Source organism: Pyrgilauda ruficollis, unplaced genomic scaffold (genome assembly GCF_017590135.1).
Source record: "Pyrgilauda ruficollis isolate IOZ18807 unplaced genomic scaffold, ASM1759013v1 scaffold3, whole genome shotgun sequence".
Classification (NCBI taxonomy): domain Eukaryota; kingdom Metazoa; phylum Chordata; class Aves; order Passeriformes; family Passeridae; genus Pyrgilauda; species Pyrgilauda ruficollis.
In genome coordinates this window covers 12133205-12153800 of record NW_024524377.1, presented here as the reverse complement: position 1 = coordinate 12153800, position 20596 = coordinate 12133205, and the positions used below count along the sequence as shown (strand labels likewise).

Genomic DNA, 20596 nt, shown 5'->3' with positions numbered 1-20596 from the left:
AAAAATGCTGCACAGTCATGGAAAAGAATATTTGGACTTTGCATACTATGCGTTACCTGTGCACACACAATTTTCTCAGTTTCCATCAGTGTTTAATCATTACACACTTACCTGTCTTCTTGATGGTGTTATTGAGCTCTCTGTACAGTTCTAAGTGTGAGAGGTTGGAGTCTATCTGTACCTCGGGTGCCCTGGTTCAGTTCATTGCTATGTGTTGTTACATGTTTTATTCTTGAATTGGAGATACATTCAGGGGTGTTTTTTCTATGCTGTGTTGGAAATCTGTATGGCTCATGAATGTCTTATCTACTTAAATATTCCATGCTAGCATATTATAAGGTTTTTTGGGGTTTTTTTGCATTTTATATTTGTTTTGAGGATAGAAAAAAATGAAGGAACTGTCTGATTGAATGTACAAAGCTAATTTGAATTATGATGAGAAGAGCACGTGGGGTACTTAATGAGGAAGAATTGAGTATGAGCCAGGAAATGCATTTTAGCAGAAGCTCCAGGTGCTGGTGCGTCATTGGAGTGAGAAAACATTACAGCAAGGCAGCAGAAGATGAGAAAAATCATAGTTGTTTTACTGTACTCTGGATTTCCTCAATGTATCACTGCCTTGAGTAGTGAGCAGGAAGAACTGTGCTTTGAGGAACAACTGTGCTTTGAGGAATGAGTAAGATAGTGTATAACAAAGACTGTTCACTAAGGACAATTTCTCCTTTATGTCTTGAAAAATTTGGAAGATGGACAGTAATTGAGGCTGAGCTGTCTTCATGGTGGAGACACAGAAATGTTCTTGGAGAATTAGATTCTGTTCTTACTGTTGTCACAGCAAAATGCCAGGTGGATCATATTAATCAAAAAGGCTCATATATTTCCTTGTGCTAATTTTTTTTGGTACTTTATTTGAAATGGTGATGTGATTTGCAGCCATGATTTAAACTGCTGCAAATTTGAAATTGAGTTGAGTTTTGCTCTGAATGGAAGATTCTGTAAAATATGACTGTTAGACTGAAGAAAAACAAAGCTTTGCAAAACTAGGTGTAGAAATGGAGAGTGGGGTTATTTGTCTGGCTTATTTCCCAAAATGCTTGTATTTCAACCCATTACAGTCACAAAACTGGAAGGTTAAGTGAAAAGGATAGAATTAGTTACTGGAGTTTAAGGAGGTGCTTTCTTCTGTATGTCCTCAAAAGCCATATCTGACTGATGTTTTGTGTATAATCACTCTTGTACATTAATTGAAATGCTGCAGTTGTTTGCAATACTCATTAACTGATGGAAGACTGCATTTTCTTCTAATGTACTTTATTTTTGCTCACAGAATATTGCTGATACAAGTGGTTTGTGGTAGGTTTACTCTTTTAGTGAGTAGTTACTCTTAAAATCCATTTATGTGTAGCTGGTTGTAGCATTCCATTCTTAGAATAGTGAAGGGTGCAGGAATCATCAGTACTGATAATGCTGGTAGGATTAAGTTTGTACTGTGTACAGTTAGTTCTTTGGCTGAGCTGGTGATCTTGAATGCTGTCACAAGGATGAGAGCTAAACTGCATTATTTTAGGGTGTATGCTGTGAACTGTCTGTTGCACAAAACCCCCTCCAAACAGTTGCCTTCCTGTAGGACCTTGGATAGAGCACAAGCAGTTACACTTGTAATGAGGAATGGTTTTCATTGTAACATCTTTAGCCCTTCACAAGTATTTTGACTTGTTAGTTTAAATTCTGAAGAAAAGCTAATATTGGTGCCTTTCATGACAGTTTCAGCATAAGTGCTCCAAATGGCACTGGTAAGTGCTAAACCAAGAGCACCACTTGAGATTTTTGGAAGGAGACACAGAAGCACCAAAATTTCCATATGACACTCACTGTAGTGCATGTTTCATGGTATTCTAGAGTCTTAAAACTTCCATACACCTATTTTGCTTGAGACACCTTCTATGCTGCTACTCAGTTCATGTAAGATAGTAAATTAGGATAAAGTTACAAACATAACAGAAGTGTTTTGTTGTGTGTGTTTGTCGACACTCCAATGTTATCTTAATATATTGAGTTAGCCTTAAACATTTTTATGATGTGACTAGCACTAAACAGTTTGTTTAGCATATAGCCCAGCTAATGGCAAGGAGTGTTTGTGTTGTGGTGCTGGAGCTTTCCACCATGGTGGTGGTGATAAATTTCCAAGATGCCAGAGTGCTCTGTAGGCAGTGATGCAGTTATGTGTAGCCCAGTGAACTGTGTTGCTTTTTGACATACCTTTGTGAGAAAATCTGGTCCTGGATAAGAGAGGAGGCTGAACAGTCAATTTGCAGCCATTATGTTCTGTTGCAAAATTGACAGCACTAACATATTTTGCAAGGTGTCGCTGTGGTGCCTGTCTGCAAGTTTCAGCTGCTGTGACCCTTCCTCAATTTAGTATTTTTATGTTTAAAAATCATGAACAGATCTTAAGAAAGCATCATTTCTTTCAAGAAAGATTTGCTTGATGTATCAGCAAAGTAATTTTTCAGTTAGGTTGAGAAATGAGCTGTCAAGTGCTTTGGCTGCTGCTGAGGCAATGACAGATACAGGAAAGAGAAGTTCTGTAAAATTCGAATTAGGTGAGGAAAGAGATCTTCTTGAGGAAAGTAGATGTTTTTCTGTTTGAGGCCAATTACAGTCTTATCTTTTTGGTGTACTTGAAATGGAGTAGGCCTGTGAAGGGTTAGCTAATAGAGGCTCTTGATACTACTTGGAAAGAAGAGGTTCATTCAAAGCAGGAAACTTGCTTTTAAGTGTCTTGAAATTCTCTAAATATGCTTATCTCTCCCTGTCAACTGTAAAGGAAGTGTAAAGAGATTAGCTTTCGTAGACTATGGTTATTCTTTGTGAATATTGCTGTAAGCGTTAAGATATTTATCTCAAAAGCCTAATTTTGGTATAAACTCATCTTGAACTGCTGCTTTCCATTTTTATGAGAACAGTCTTTAAAAACTCTTTCTGTACATTCTCAGATCTTCCAGCACATTGTAAGTTTTTCAAGCCAAGATCATAGTTCATCAAGCTGATAAATGTTACATGACTCTGTCAAATTGCAGTTTATTGAACAGCAGGAACTAAAGATTTAATCTGAATGAAATTCTGCTATTGTCACTAGGCACATTGGATCCTTCAGTTAATTCTGAGATCTGTAATTTGAGTGAAAGCTGCATTTAAGGTGCTAGAAATGATAGCACTGATTTTTGAGGTTTTAGTCTTCCTGGAACTGGGAGGGCACCATCCATAGATACCGATTTTTATGCAAGTCTGGTCTGTTTTATTGGTTTGGGGATTTTTGTTACTTTTTTGTTTGTCTGTGTATTAAATTGAACTCAAAAAGGAGTACAGCTAGTAACCATTCTTTTCATAAAATAAACAAATACCAAAGCATGTCTGTAGCTGTATAGATGAGGTGAGTCTGCATGCTGCTGTGGGCTCAGTGAGACATTAATTCACTTTTTTTTTTTTTTGCTTGTCACGAAGATTTTAAAAGTCTTCAGTGTAAGAAATCACAAGTCTGCTCATTGTAGAGATACCTGATATCTGTGTGCCAGCCACAAAGATTCTGATGCTTCAGCCATCCCACACGTGCAGTCTGCACAGAGCACTGTGCCTGCAGGTTGTGTACAGAAGCAAGATGGCTTCTGCATTCACTGCATTTTTATACACACAAGGATTTCACTGTGCCTCTTCAATGTGTATTGCACCTATGTTAGATAATTACATTGTGGTTTAACAATTCTTCTCAATTGTTCTTGCTAACACTGTCCAGTCTTGTGGCTGCAACTGTTTTTCCAATTGCCTAAATGATTGTCAGTATGTTAAAATGCATTCAATGCAAAAGCATCACTAAGTAAATGTAACAAGCCACAATATTTAGACTTGCATGAAATAGAGCTTCTGATTGTGGGTGGTGCCCTCCTGGTTGCAGGGAGTATAGAAGTTCGGAAAGCAGTCCTGTCAGTTTTAGTACCATAAATGCAGTTAATCTCAGTTTTAAAATGTTTAGTATTATTTTAAATTAATAATAAATGGAGAGTAACCACAGTAAACTATTATATGTATTTAAAACACTTAATGGTATTTAAATGCATTTTGTTGGACTGCAACTGTTTTCAGACATGATTCAGGTAATTTCCTTATGCCATGACTTGTCTGTTTCATTGCCTGCTTGATCATTGTTGATCTCCAGGGGCCTGCAGTGGGAATCATATTCATTGGAGTTTTCTGCTAAGCAGGAATATGAATTTCTTTTATTTTAGTCCGTCAGCTGGGTTTCCTGTTAATTAATTGAGTTTTTAAAGCAAATACCTAGAATATTATGTGATATTTAGGCAAATATGTTGAAAAAACCTAAGCTGGGTGGTTGCTGCAGTTAGTTCTTTTAACTAATCTGTGATTATTTCAAGAAGACATATTTTGCTTGGGAGTAAACCTTGAAATCGAGGCATTTGCTGTATCAGGCATTTATTACTATGGTTTTGTTTTCCAAATGTTACCTTAATTTAGCAATGTATCATTGGCTTTTGATTTGGATTAGTTTAATCTTTTTTCTCCCTTATCTGCTTTCCCTGTGAATACCTTTTTAATGTATTATTACAATATGTTAAAGATCCAAGTTTTTCTAAAGCTGATCTGATGTGTTACTGTTCAGCTTTTTCTCATTACTGTTCTTCAATTCCCTTTTTTTCCCTGTCATTCGTGATTTTGTGCTGCTGTTGCTGCTTTCATATTTTTGAAAAGGCTGGCTTTTTGTCCAGTGTTCATTTGTGTGTATGTCCATATACAATCCTGTTCTTTATGTTCATTTCTATGGAGTTACCTTCTTTTAGGTATCTTCTAATGTCTTGTAACAATACTGACTTCTATGCTCACCACACTATGTAGTGTCATTATTGTTATTTATGCCAACAGTTGCTTTGAGTTAGGAAAATGCTACAGAAGTTCAGATTTAGGTATTACTCTTTATCTTGTTCATAGATACTATATTTATTTTTTTTTAAATAAAAACCTTAACAAGCAGTGCTGCACGTTATTTGGGTGAAAGGTTAAGTAGGTACTTTTGACTAGATGATGACTTGAGATTTTGTCAGCCTTGCTGTGATTTATAGGAGGTTGGTTGTGTGAGACCAAGCATTTGATTGTTTAAACATAACATTTTTCAAGTAAAACTGTTTTATCTGGCTCATTCTTCTTGCTATGAAATAAAATTTTATAGTCTTACTAGATATTCTGATTGTCCATTCTGCAGTCTGAAAAATCACCTGTGATTTTACTTGGCTCTTTTTGCTTCATGTGTTATAGACAAGTGTGTCTCTGAATAGCAGTGCAAGCAGATACTGCTGTTGTATTGTCTTGGTTTAACTTGCTTGTGTCTAATACAGTGCAAGTCAGATTTAATCTTTACCTGTGGTTGAAATAATTACAGTGCATCTTTTGTATTTTGAGTTCACATTATGTCCTTTTGCTTTGGTGTAGGGGTTGGAAACCATTTATCGTTGCACTCATTTATTTTAGTGAAAATTTAGTGGAGGGAATTGATATCCTTGAAATTCTTGCCCCACTACTGCAACAGGTTTGGACTCTGAAAGCGTAAAGCAGCTTTCTATGTAGGTAAAGTCTTCCTGTGTAAGTCTGAATTCCTTACTAAATCAGGCTAAGCTAGATTGCTTGCTTCACCGGGTTTTTTTTGTTCTCGATTCAGTAACTGAGAGGCACCGTGTCTGGTTATTATAGAAGTGTGTGAGAATGGGCAATTAGCTTAGGGTGTCTGAAACAGCTGCATCATCTGCATGGCTTACTTGTCCTCAGGCTTTGTTTCATTTGCATTGACAAAACCACTGAAGAAATAAAACATCCAGGTGATTCTTGGAAATTGTTTTTAGCTTTCTCAGATTCTGAAAGACTTGCAGACTCTGGAAGGTGGCTGGTGGGAAGTGAATCATGAATATGAATCAGCATCTCTCCACCCTTATATACAAAATGCTGTTGCTAGGATATTCTTCTTTGATGATGTGATAAGAGTGTAGCAAACACCTTTTTGAAATTCACTCTGTCATCCCTTCTTTAATTACATTCAAATTCAGGCTGCTTGTGTCTCTCTGCAAGACCTTGGAATAATTTTATTCTACCTTTGCATCTGCTCTTTGTGCTTGCAGCCTTTGCTTCTCCTGAGTCTTTCTCTGAGTTTCGATTTTTTGGTTTTGCTTCCTTTTTTTTTGTTTTGTATTGTAATCTACTCTTGTGTGTGTGCTAATCTACTCTTGTGTGTGTGCTATACTAATGCTTTACAGCCAGAGATTAGGGTATGCTTTTTTACCTTTTTACTGGATTTATATAGACTTGTTTGAAAAATGTTGATTTTTGTTATCTTATTTTTAGTCGCTCTCCACAACCACCCTGTTGTTATAACCCATTGTGAAAATGATCCGTTAAAAAGAGTAGTCTTTTTCCATTTCACAAGGCGAATTCATAAACGTCTTAATAAAATTGGGTCTGAATCATGTTTCTAATTCAAATTTTAATGTTGTTAACTTATTTTTAAAGTAACATTAAATGCTAACACAAAGGTTGTTAAGGTGACTGATTATACTTCATATTTGAACTGAGAATTTTGGTTAAAAGGGGCAATAAAATAAGAAACATTAAATTATTCAGAGAAATGAAATTTTCGTAAGTTGGGTTTTCTTTTAAAGAATAAGGAGGTTGTAGCTGGAGGAACTTGGAGGAGATGTTTTTTTCTTTAGCCCTATGTGAGCCCTTAAGCTCAAATATCTTCAGCTTCCAAGTTTTGGGGTTTTTTTCTGCTAGGTTGAGGAAGAACATCTGAGGTGTTTTTTAAAAATATAAGTTGGTTTTGTTTTCTTCAGATGTGGTACAAGATTTAAAATGCCTCACAGAACTACTGTATTTCTTTGAAATGCTTACGAAGAAATATTACAGAAGTGCTTCATCTAAAATCATGAAATACATTGTTATGTTTAATGTACTAAGACAGCTAATTAAAACAGGCATTTTAATGAAAATTACATTAGCTCTCATTTTAAGACAGTTGGGTCAAGTACTGATTTAAAAAGATGTTTAATAAGCACTTTAAGTGAATAATTTTTTGGAAGATTGTCCAAGGCAGCTGCTGATACAAAAAACATAGCATAGGAAACAATGTAATATATGTTCTGCTTTTTTGGACTCTTAGGGATGCAAAAGGTGTTTTCTCCACACATAATATGTGTGTCTTATGCAAGCTTATTTGTAGTTTACATGTGTGTTTGCTATGTAGAATCTTAGAAAAACTGCCCATAAACAATGAAAAGTTGACTGCTTTACATGGTTTTGACAACTTTAGTAATTGTGGGGGATTTTTTTACATTTTAGGAAAGAAAATAATGCTAATGAAGCAACCATTTCCCTGAAGTTTGAGTTTTCAGACTCACTGCCATAATGGGTAAGTCTTCTGTGTAACTTAGATAAAAATTTACTACAATTCCTGGGAAACGTGCTTTGGCTGTTTAACATAATGTGACATCTATATATGAAAGGCAGTGTTCAGCAGCTTCACTGGTGTTGAAAATATTCCTTTTGTGGGTCTTTTGGTTTTTTGTTTGTTGGGTTGGTTTTTTTCCCTTCCTTATAATGTAGTACTTTTCCCTCTTTTTTTTTTTAATTATAAAACCACATTGCTGAAGGCAAACAAAACAGACATAAACACAACATCAGATTCAGCTCCATTTTCACAGTTCTTGCATGAGAAACAAGAGGTGTTTGTCTTCAGCTGTACTTAGAGTTTCAAGTTTAGGAAATTGAGATTCATGGTATTAGAGTACTGAGCAATACTTACTGTGCTCTGAGTGGTGATGCGTGTTAGAAAGAATCAAACTCAAACCACAAAATCTACATGTAAGAGTTTTATCTTACTGCCTTGTGTCATTACAGTGCTAAGCCACTTCTGCAGCATATCTGTATTACTTTTAATTGTACGTCAATTTTTCAAGTTATATGTTTTTAGTGAGTTCACCATGTTGTAATCATTTCTCGGCGTTCCCTCTCCAAAAGTTCCCAACAAACCAACCAACCAACCAACCACTCCACACACATTTTTGTATTGCTTTTGTTTGTCTTTTAATGTTTTGCCAATTTTTCTAATCTTATGCTTAATAATCAAGTTGCTCAATCTAGGAGTACAGCACTCTTCAGATTTCTGATATTCTCTGACATTTTGTGTGAGAGAAGTTATTGTTGACTCATATTGGATATTTAGTAACTTTAGATGCTTTACCACAGTACTTTGGTTTCTTTTGTATAAAATATCCAATCTAGTAACCACTGGAAACTCCAACCAACTGCTAAAGCATTATTTTACTTTTTCCATTGCTGAGCACTAGAATAGGCCATAACACAATAAAATAGTACAACTATTTTAATTGTGGCAAATTTTGAAGTGTGTTTTAGAGTGAGAAATGAATAACTGAGATGCAAGAACACCTTTATTTCTGCTATTAAATATAGCTGGTAAAACTTGCTTTTATAGATTTGCATATCTTAATAGAGTTATGAATAATGACAGCATGAGTAATGATCAAAGTTACTAATTTTCAGACCAGCTTTCTGTTCTATAAGGAATCTATTAAATTAGAAAACTTAAATTTCCTTATATGATAAATATATTTAGTTATATTTTAGTAGAATCTGAAGGAATTCTCATTATTGAATACATGACATGCTTGGTGCTGCTTTTAATGCTGAGCTTTTCTCAGGTCCATGTTTGAGAAATACAGTTCTTTGTAAATCACAGCTTTTAGCAATGTATTCTTCAACAAGCCATAGCCATTGTGAAGGAGCATGAAGGCACACAGTCAACACCTCTGGAGATAAATTTTGTTGTCCAGTGTTCTAGATACATGCTGAGTGCAGTACTATTGCTGTAGCAAGGCATTAATATGAAATTATTAAATTATTAAATTCCTCTTAGTGATGGATGTACAGGCTTTTGAGCTCCTAAGTGCTTTCCTGTCTAAAGGAACATCCCAGTTCTAGGGCAGATTTTGTCTGTCATGACATCAGGACATCACAGCTGCAGCAGATCGTCAGGATTTAGAATTTTTATCAACTTGAAACCTAACTTATGTAGCGTTCCTGCCCCTAAGTTATCCCCGGGTTCAGAGCTTCTGATTCTCCATGTGAATTCTTCCTTTAAGCCCTAAAGTCCTCTGTGTTTTCAGTCCTGGAAAAGTTCTGTGGCATTTTATTTTTGGATTGTTTATTTTTTTTTTTGTTGTGGTGGGGTTTTTGTTTTGGGTTTCTGTAATGCTCCATGGGCTATCAGCAGATGCTCAGGCATTTGTGGTGTTCATGTGGCAGTTTGTGTATGCCTCTCATGGGCATGATCATACCTGTTCAGGACACAGGAGAAATAGTTCAAAAGAACTTGCTTTTTATTCTCTATTTTATGGAAAGGAGTATGATCTCTAGTAAATGTCTCATCTGGGGATATTGTTTAAATCGAAGTAGACAAGGCTTTCTCCTGCATCCCCTTTCTCTTACTAGTACAGCCTGCAGTATGTAAAGTTTAATCTTTGTTATGACTTCAATTTTTTTAAACCTGTTATTGAATTGGGTTACTGATTAAGCTTCTACTTCCTTAAGCACTGTTAATGATAAATAAAATAAAAATGTTAACAATGTGGCAACAATTTTTTTTTTTAAATTTAGCAATTATGTATTGAAGTGTAATGCAGACTCTTAGATTTTAGACTAATGCCTGTCTAATTGTGAAATGAGACAGTAATGCCCTTCAAAAGTAACAGTCTTTTACACTTGTCTGGTCTTTTTCTCTGAGCAGATGAGCAGCAAGCTTTGAATTCAATCATGCAGGATTTGGCTGTGCTTCATAAGGCCAGTCGTCCTGTATTGCCCCAGCAAGAAACAGGAAAACCAAAGTCATCTTCCCCTAAAAAACAGGTAATCTTCAGTATCCTCACTAATGTACTGAACATGGAATGTCCTGCTGTGACTTCTGTAATTATTTTTCTTGCCAGACCAGTGAGCATACCAGAATGAGCTATTAGCCTCCCACGTGTGCTGCCATTTTCTTTCTTCATATTCTTATATTAGCAGCAAAATGAAATGGTGGCATTTCAGAGCAGATCATAGTGTGTGCTTAAATAAATAAATTGAAGATTATAGAGGTATTTACATCATATGTTAAGTGATTTTATATTTGTTGTTATTATTATATTGGAACTATACTATTTTAAAATACCAAGGAATCATTTTATAGGTTTAGAAGATTACCCAATTGTCACCTATATCATACCAAGAAAGAATATCAGTACAGCAGCAGAAATATGCTTAAACTCTTTCACTGCATCTTTTTCTTCAATTTCTTGTTCATGCTGCTGGAAATAAGAGTTCTTTCCAGCTGCATTTTTTTTTTTCTGTAGATACTGAACACAAATAGAAAAGTAGTAAATGCTTAGTTGATAGGTTTGAACTACTATATGGAGAGATTAGGAGAGGGTGCAGACTTCTACCTAAATTTAGTTAACTGTATGTTTATTTGATTTGATTCTTAATTTACAGTTCAATAAACTTCAGTTTGTACTTATTTTAACCTTTTAAAAATGAAAATTTTTGGATATATTTGGCTCTTAAACTGTCAAAACCAAATGTCTACATAATTTTCATTCTGTGCTTTAAAAGTTGTGAGAGTTCAGAGTGTAACACAGGGGTGCTTTACTACTGTCATGAAACTCACCTCTAAGCTGTGTTTTAGACACTGTAGTAACATGCACATATGATCCAAAATTATTTGTGTATAATCTGTGTTTAGAAAGTTAGAAGAAATGTTTATCACTGTTTCAATTTGTGGATTTTGAAAGTAATCATTTGAAAATCAGTTCTTTTGGAAGATGAAGCATAATTACTTGGATAAACTTTGTGGTTGGATGCATTATTGTTTTTCCTGCAATAGTTGCTAATACAAGTTGATTCTTTAAATTATGATTTTGCAAAGCAATGTTATTTCCATGTAACTCTAAGTATATATAGAGATGGTTATTGGGATATGGATTGCATGACTGCTGGCTTAATTGTATGTGTGGGTTTCTATGGTAATCCTTATGAAACAAGATATGTTTCTTAGGTCTGGAACACTCAGCTGCAAAATGTACTTACAAACATGTTATTGGTAGCTAAATCCATCTGCCTATTCTGGATACAGAATTCTTTGGTAACCAGTTCCACATTAAATTTGAAGTCATAAATCTGTTATAATATTAACATGAGTTGATAGAAAATAATATGTTTATTTACAGAAGCATCCATTGCACTTCAGAGTAAGTTTTTGTATTTTAACACTTCAAGTTATTTTTAAAACTTTCTGGTTTATAGCTCTTTAAGCCTGTATCATGTACCTCAACAGACGCAGCTTATTAAAATACTTGATACACTGGAAAGGACAGAAAATTAATATGGGATTTACTTCTAGTGTAGGAGTATTTAATGGGAGTTCATGAGCTTCATCAAAAGAAGTAATAACAATCTAATATTGGTTTCTTTATCTCTTTTCTTACAGAATGATGTTAGAGTCAAATTTGAACATCGAGGTGAAAAAAGGTAAAGAAACAATATTGTCTCTTTGTTTATAGTTTGGTTATGATCCTGTCATAAAGTTTCAATTTATCGGTTTGAAGTGTTTCAGCTCTCTAAGGTTTTTTTGTTTGAGCTTAAATTTAATTTTTTTATGAACACAATTTAAAGAGAATTAACTGTTTAAAATGTGGATTCTAAGTATGCATAAATACCTAATACCTACTGTAACTATGTCCAATGTAGTATCCTTCATTTGGTTACCCTTCAGATAGATGTTTGTAGCCTTGAATAATTACTTAAGTCATTAAAACAGATCTCAAGTTTGAGTAGACCAGAAAATACATTTTTGTCCTTCATTGTGTGTGTAATAAATGTGTGATAATTTATTGTTACTGTAATACCCAGAGGAGGAGGTCGGATTGTACTTCAGGGGTGCCAGTCTACCAACTGTAAGAGGAAACTTTATTAGACTCAGATTGTTTTCATTTAATCAGTTAAAATTTATTTACATTTTGTTTATGAGAGAGGTGGATGATGCACCTGCTTAAAGTATACAAACATCTGTCTCTGTATGATCTCTTCTCTGGTGGCTGCTCAAAAACTTTTCCAGAATTGGATGTATAATTCCATGCAGAACTGGTTTGTTGACAATTCATTTCGCCTGTCTCTTTCTGAAAGTATCAAATTTCATTCTACTTACAGAGAAATTATGGTAGAATAAGATTTTTGAAAATACCAAAAAAAGGAAGTAATATCCTAGGCGTGCTATTTCTCAAGAGAAATATTAAATTCTTTTTAAAAAATTAGCTTCAATAAACCCTATACTGTTCTGGGCAGCCCTTAGTGTGACTCTCTGAACATCACATGAAAAAGTGCATCAGTAATGGTTGAGTTCTCTATATAATTTGGAGGGAATATATGTTTTTGAAGGTTTTGAGAATTGAGGTCTCATCTACCTAAGAATTTCTAGTGAAGTAAGAGGAAGCATGAATTTCAAACAGAGAAATGTTTACATGCTGCCAGTCTGCACAGATGGTGCATTTTGCGGTTCATCATATTTCACTTTCACAGTGGACTAAGTTAACCAGTTCAGTATCAATACAAGCATAAAGTAAGTGCATGGAAAGATACCTTTCCCAGGTTTTTATACTCATGAGCCTAGCTCTGTTATGCTGTCCCAAGTGACTTCAGCCTGCTTGCCCAGGGGTTCTGGGCAGCCTAGGCTCATTGCTCAGCAGGAGTTACAGCACTTTGGTTTGCCCAAGCATGTAGCTCTAGTGATCAAGGGAAGAAATCATGCAGGGAAAAAAAATTGTGCAATGGCTTTCTCACTAGTTTTTTAAAAAGGGAAGTGAAAAAGAGAAGTGATTCCAGACTTGCTTTCAGTGGTGAATGTGGCACTTTGTTCCAAGGAGCATGTAATGTGATAGAGTTGCAGTCTTGCTGCCCAAATTGTTAACTATAGTGAGAATTGGTTTTTGTTGAGTTTTTGGGGAGTTGGTTTGTTTGGGTTTTTTTAGGGTATTTTTAAAAAATATTTAATTTTTTAAAAATAATTTTTAATTGGAAATGGCCTGGTTTCTAGCCTCATTTCAATGAGAAAAAATGTCCCCCAAACCACAACACTACTAACTGAACTACTGATGGAAGGGACGGTACCCTTTGCTAAATTTTATACTTCACAGAATTTGAGTGCTCTTTCTTTTTTGAATGTGAATTGAGTGTACCTTAATGGCTTAGTCTCTGTGAAAAGCTCTTGTTTGTTTAATGGTATTGTATGTCAAAAATGAAATGGTTTTCTATAGTAAAAGGTTAGTTATGCACAGTTTGGGCTAATTGGTTTGATGGGACATTGAGTTAAAAGAAAATCTTAAGTTGTTGACCTACAACTGCACCATTCTTACAGGAGCACACTTGAAGCACAGTTAGTGATGGACTGGGCAGTTTGAGTGTGTAGTTCATTATGGTAAAGATGGTGAAATTTAGTTACCTTCCTCAGGTAAGATAGTCTTTCAGATTTCCAAAAAATTGGGACCACAGGAGTAATTACTTTCTGATGCTTATGTTTGTCAGCGTACGGTACTCCATTGTCTTAGCTTTCTAAAGTGGAAAAATGTAGAAGTTTCTAAGAATTTCCCTCAGAAATGGAGGCTTGTAAAGCATTAAGCAAGTAAAATAGTTACAATGAAATCTAATTCTGTATCTGATTATCCCTTTTAGATTTTTCACTGCTTTTCTTTCTTTTTTGAAAGTCTCAATATATGGAGGATAGGGAATAAAGTATAGCCTCTTACAGTCTTTTTAGTAGTAAATTTAGTTCTGAGATAGTTCTTAAGTAATGACTTGCCAGATTTTCATAAGTTATGGACAGAAATTCCTTATAACTTAAATTGTGTTTCAGGATCCTGCAATTACCAAGGCCTGTTAAACTTGAAGATCTTGCAGCTAAAGCGAAAGTTGCTTTTGGACAGACTATGGATTTACATTACAGCAATAATGAGGTAATATTCTGTGTCCTTGAAATTCTTGCCTTGGTCATTGATCATTTTAAGGCTGAAATTTGCTCTTGTTAGAAGTGGGAACCACTTCTGTGACCAAACTTACTCCTGTGACAAAACCCCAGATTTCTTATGTGTGTTTTCTCAAACATGTAAGTCTTGTCCAAATTAGGATAGGCAGGAAATGCATGAAATGTTTCATGAGTAGTGTTATATCATAATGATGCCTCTGACTTGTTGAAGAGTGAAAAAATTATCCTCCTGATCTTCCACAGTCCTGTTGTGTGACCTTGGGAAATTTTTTACCTCTTTGAGCTTTGACATGTTTGTAAATTTGAAATAGCTTTTATCCTTTCTTGTAGGTAATTTTCTTTAGGGATTAATCTTGTTAGGTAATTGCTAGAATGCAGCAGTTAGATAATGTGTAGATTGGATAACTGGGCTTAACTTTTCCACCTCTAAAATGTCTGGTTGCCAAAGATTTCTTGGTAACAGGGCCAACACTGTTGAGCCACTTACGCAATATTACTTCTAGCTTTCCTTTAGAAGTAGAGATAGAATTATTAATAGCAAATGTATTTACAGATGTAGGATCCATTCTTAGGGGTTACATCTGGCTTTTGCCTTGAGTCAGCAAAGTGCATGAAGGCTTATTCATCTGCTTGGTTAAGCACAATGTAACTGCTGTATCTACCCTGGATCTTTGCAGAAGAAAATGCCAGTGATTGCTCTTTGTTAGTTACTCATTACATTAGACACTTCTGTGAAACTGATCCTCAAAATGAAGAATTCCAACGGAAGGTTTTTGGATGTTTGGAAGGTCAGGTGAAATGGCCCTTCATAATTCTTTAGCCTCAGCTCCTTCCACTAGTAGATTTTTAGGCATTTGAGTAGGTTTTCTGCTTCTTACCTTCTGCACTAGTTGGCAAATCATCCCATCACCTTTCAGAAATGTGATGGTAATAACGTGTCACTAGTATTAAAAGTGCCGTTTAACAAATAAGCTTACTCTTTATTTTATCAAGATCTTCCTCCTCAATTCCATCTCTTTTTGTATAAAAGTACTATATTTAAGCATCATTGACTGAGGCTGTTTACAAGTAGAATAGATTTAAAAATCTGTATTCTGTTTTTCCTTTGTTACAAGCAGAAGCTGTCATTTACACTCCTGGAAGACTTGCCAGATTTTCATTGTAATAGAATTCAGATTTCAACTGCACATTAATAGCATGATTTTCTCTTCTAAAGATATATGTATGCCAAGTTCATTCTATTTAATTATATACAAGTAAGATTCTACTGAGGACTAGAGTTGTTGCACATGGATCACGTCTTCTTTAACAAATGCTGTTTTTCAGTGGAGAAATTCTGTTAGTCATGCAACTTTAAACAAGTGTATTTGTAACAGTTGAGATACAAAAATCTGCTTTATACTCTATGAAAGAGGACTTAGGTTTATCTTACCTTTATCTTATGTGTTAGTTTAGGCATTGATGCAATTCTACCCATTTTGCTGAAACTTTTGGATATTTAAGTTCTATGTATGCAAAATGGTTGCTTCTTGTGAAGACTTGTTCCGATAGCAGAGGAATCTGAAGGAAGAGTTAAGGTTGAATTTTTAATACTTAAGGGATCATTTAATAAGGTTTATTTTCAAGTTGTTTGCTATGAAGGGAAACATTCTGGTTGTTTCTCTGCACTTGAATTCCTCATTTTTTTCTTGTGTCCTGTTTAAGACTTTTTTTTCTCCCTTCCCCTTGTTTTGTAGCTTGTAATTCCATTAACCACACAGGATGACCTGGACAAAGCTGTTGAACTACTTGACCGTAGTGTACATATGAAGAGTCTCAAGATACTGCTTGTAATACATGGAAATACACAGGTATGAGCAGACATGCTAAATGCGTTTTCCTCAGTTTTCATAATGAAATATAATTTGTATATTTTCTTAAAGATGGCATTTTCCCAATTGAATATCATAGTGATTGCTTCTTCATTTCACTTTAAGCATCCATTAGCATTTTGTACTGACTCAATTTTAAGTCTTTCCTAGATCCTGTTCCTGTCTTTTTGTTTGCCTCCCCTACAGTGGTTGAAAAGTGAACCTTAGTAGAATGATACAAAAAAAGCATTCAGAATTTAAGTAATGGTAGTCATTTGAAATTGTTCTTTGTCATATGTAGGAAGTTCAATATTTGTTGTAGCAAAGACTAGTGGTCTACAGACTAAATGCTGAGTTGTTTCGGTATTATCTAGCAAATCATGGCATTGATATTCATAGGATTTGTATACTGGCGCATATTGAAAATGAATTTTAAAGACTACGAATGAGCTACTAAATAGATGAATTGTGATGTAAATTGGCAAGCTGCTTTTTTGACTGCTTAAAAATGGAATGTACTGCACAAAGCCTATAAAGTTTACAAAGTATTTTCATTGTCAGGAATGTAAAGTAATAACTGCAGGTTGTAATACTTATGCATTTTCAGTCACCCAATGTAAATAATGTGGAACCCTTGCCCTCACTGGAAGATTTAGATAATGCAGTGTTTGGTGTGGCAGACAGAAAAAGGCGACTGTCTGTAATAGGTAAGCTGCACATTTCAATAACTTTAATTGTAAAAATGTCTTTTGTCTTTTACTCTTCATGAAAATCTTGCTCCCAACACAGACCGTCTCTTCTACTCATCAATGACTACTACAGAATTTGCATTTGGGGGAGTGGATTTTGAATATTAAGACAAAAGTGTTTTAAATATGTATAATACAGAAAATTATCTAAAATAATCCCCACAAGTAATTAAGTGTATGCAGAGTTATTTCAGGGTAACTTAAAAAGCTGATGTTAGTGCTCCCGTTTATTTTCCAATACAGGAATGAGCTATTGAAAAATCTGGTTATATGACAATGTGTTTCCTTGCTCATTTTATGACCTCCATATTTTGTTACTGTATGAGCATTTGTTTAACATATTGATTTTGGGATTGATATAGTCTCTTTACTTATTCATGTTTTAAAGTTGGGTGATGTTAACTTCCAAATTTAATTATGAAACTAGAGAGCTAAATGAATAATTTTCCAGACAATGTAATAAATTATTATGCATTTATCATGAATATATGTATTTATGTTCTTAGAGACTTAATATTCAACAAAGAAAAACTGAAATTCTCAAGAGTTGGAAAGGATTAGCTGACATGAGTAGAACGATTTTGATTTTGGAAATCCTTGTTTCAAAAGAAGGAATTTACTGAGCTAGATAGGTGGACAAATTATGTTTCTGTTCCTGTATAATGAAAATTCTCTTTAATGTCATTGAGACAACTCTGCCCCTAATTTTTCATAATTTCTGGATCGCAGATTTTAAATGCCATACTTAAGTCTTGTATTGCACAGGCATTTGAGGGATTCCTAAAGCAAGAAATGATCCAGGCAGGCTCAGTGCCTGTGAAACATTTCAATAAAGCCCTTGAATTCTGGGTTAGTGGAGAGACTCTGACCAGCCCTTTTCTTTCAAAAGGTTCAAATACTCGTGATAGGAGTTCACCTCCCCCAGGATACATTCCAGATGAGCTGCATCAGGTGGCTCGAAATGGATCCTTCACCAGTATCAACAGTGAGGGTGAATTCATTCCAGAAAGTATGGATCAGGTATGTCTGTGATTATTGAAACTAAAGTTTTTGTTAAGTTTATTTATGAAATACTGCTGTTCAAGAAGGATATGGAATTATTAGAAGGAACAGCAAGAAAGTTGATGATAACTCTGTAAAAGTTGATTGGTTTCAACCTTGACGTAAGGTTGAAATAATTGTGCTCTTTAGTCTTGCAGAACCTGTTTGTTTTTTTTCCTGTCTCTTCAATTTTTAAAATATGCTATTACAAGGAGAAAGATAATATTCTTAATTGCCGTGATAGTTGAGTGAGATAGTGATAGATACAAATAACAGCAGAGATGCCAGGTGAAAACATTAGAAAGGACAAACCCCTTTATTTTACTGAGAATGATATGTAAGCAAGACCAGCTTTACAACTTTTCCAGATAATTAAAAAGAGATTTTAAAAAAGAGTTTGGATGTATCAGAATTCTTTGGACCTAGTTGATACTTGAGAGTTGGACTCAATGATCCTTGTGGGTTCTTCCCAACTCAGAATATTCTGTGATTCTGTGTGGTAGGTACTGTGTTGGGGTAGAGGCAAGGGGATGGCTGTAGGCCTGGCATAAATAAGCTCTGAAAGTCTTCCCAAATTCACTTTTTTGGTGTGTAAAGATCACAAATGTATGGGATTTTTTTTTATCTTACTCACCTGCATTAATGTAGGATATCTGCATGCTTAGCAAAATAAAAATCCTACTCTCTGAATATAAAAATTGCCCTTCAAAACAGCAGGAAAAAAGAGCTGGAATGTAACTGCTCACAGAATTGGCAATGGAGAAAGAGATATTTCAAGGAGGAAAGAAAAATAATGCTGCATACACAAATCAGTTCAAGTTGTTGTTGACATTGGCAGTGTATTTACAAATGGCAAGAGGCAACGGTTTTTATGAGCTGACTAAATGAGAGACAGATGATAAAATAAAAGCAAGGGGATAGTGCAATTTGTTGCACAATTTTAATGACTGAGCTGAGAATAGGGACTCATTCTCCTACTTTCCAGACCAGGGCTGTTCATTATCATAGCCCTGTGGTCAGATCCAGCCCAGGTCTGGATTCATTCCAGTGAAATAGTTACTTTTGGTGTGGGCAAAGTGATTTCTTGTCACTGACTGGTCAGAAAGACAGATGATCCCTGAAGCCTGGGATGTTCATTCACTCCTAAGTATTCCAGAAAGATAAACCTGTCATGTATGCATTGCTATGTGAGCTGTCAGCAGGTTTAAATTAATGAATTTTGCTTTCATAAAGCCGGGTTAGTTCAACCTAAGCAGCCTCAAGGGCCAGTTTGGGGTGGTGGGCTCACAAATTCTGTTTGCTCCCCCGACCTACATTGCCACATCACCTTGGCAAGTGTTGGCCATGCTGCCTTTATCTGTCACAGCCTGTCCAACAAAGACAAGAAGTGAATTTGGAAGTGGACGGTTTTCCTCTGCTCTGCTGTTGATCTGCCTGAGCACAGCTATTGGCACTCTGACAGCAGACCTCACACTTCCTGTAAGAGATGAGGGGTTGGATGAAACCCATGGGCTGCCAGTTGGGCCATAGTGCCATTGGCTTAGAGAGGTAATCAGTATTGTTCAACATGAGACAAGAGGAATAAAAATGCTGAACCTGTGATAAATGTTGTCCTCCCCAGTACAGAGTTCATTTAAGTGTTTGAGTTTGCGGAGTGCAAACTCACTTTCAGGACACTGTTTCTTTAATAATTCCTTGATTGTTGTATGGCAAAGTAGGTGCCCAGGACCTTTAAGATGCAGTACAGACCATAAAAATTGGAGGGGTAACTGCTTAATTTACAGCAGAAGACTGTTGTCTAATTCATGGAAAAGAATAGATGTTATACAACATATCAAAACAAACTTCATTTTAGGAAGGAGCTCATTTTAAGGCAACAGCTGAGCTTTCCACTCTGTTTTTACCAGTTCATATCTGATTTGCATTTGTTTCTTATTAGCTGTCTTATAGCAAACCCCTTAACTATTTAGGGAAAAAAAATTGAAAAAAGAACCCCTTGAACTTGTTGATCTTGTTCTGTTTATTATTTATTAGATGCTGGATCCATTGTCTTTGAGCAGTCCTGAAAACTCTGGCTCAGGAAGCTGTCCCTCGCTTGACAGCCCGTTAGATGGGTAAAAATTATTTACATTCATTATTTAATTATTTATCTGTATTAGACTGCATGTCTCAGTTGTAAAATACAACTCCTCTCAAGTGACAGTGCTTCTTCCAGAACTTCTTTTGTAAGTTATAGAATGTTTATAAAAGCTTATTGAAACTTAATTGCTTACTAATACATGGAAAATACTGTAGCACTTTTTTTTTCCCAATAATTAGTGCTTAAACTGCAAAAATTTAGATTTAAGGTCCTACAAAAATGTACTGAAATTTTTTACTAAATGTTGCTAGGTCTTTCACATGGGTAGTGTATATACCCTGGCAGTGAGCCACTCCATTAAATTTACAGTTCTTAAGCACTGCCATATGAAGTAGGCTTTCCTTTGCCAAAGCAGGGGGTACCCAGTTCAAGAAGGAGGGTAGAACAATTTTCTGGCTTCAGCAGTCAATCCCATCCTTTCCTTTGCAATTACTGTCTGTTCCTCTCCCCTTGTTCCTGTTGCAACTGATTTTTCTTTGTTAAAGCCCACCAGTCAGCAAGAGGCAGTGTGTGTTGTGGGGGGTCTTTTTGGATTGACCTCTGAGGAGACCCCTGTGTTTTGAGGGGGTCACTGTCCACCAGCCAAGTCAAGTAGAGCATATTCCTGTTTGGTTTGTGGTGGTCAGGCAAATAACCTTGGGTTTAATGTGTAGATTTGCTCTTTCTTTATTTCAAA

At 35.4% G+C, this 20596-nt stretch overlaps 1 protein-coding gene across 2 annotated transcripts in view; it reads left to right on the top strand.

The window, feature by feature from the left end:
* MAP3K2 (mitogen-activated protein kinase kinase kinase 2) overlaps positions 1–20596 on the top strand; it is a 49753-nt gene that overhangs the window by 8018 nt on the left and 21139 nt on the right. For both annotated transcript variants that reach the window (XM_041473131.1, XM_041473130.1), the window contains exons 2-9: positions 7396–7465; positions 9860–9978; positions 11594–11634; positions 14012–14111; positions 15877–15990; positions 16598–16697; positions 17629–17759; positions 19815–19894. In XM_041473131.1, coding sequence (XP_041329065.1) covers positions 7462–7465; positions 9860–9978; positions 11594–11634; positions 14012–14111; positions 15877–15990; positions 16598–16697; positions 17629–17759; positions 19815–19894 — 689 coding nt within the window. In that variant the 5' untranslated portion in view covers positions 7396–7461. The remainder of the gene's footprint in view (positions 1–7395; positions 7466–9859; positions 9979–11593; positions 11635–14011; positions 14112–15876; positions 15991–16597; positions 16698–17628; positions 17760–19814; positions 19895–20596) is intronic.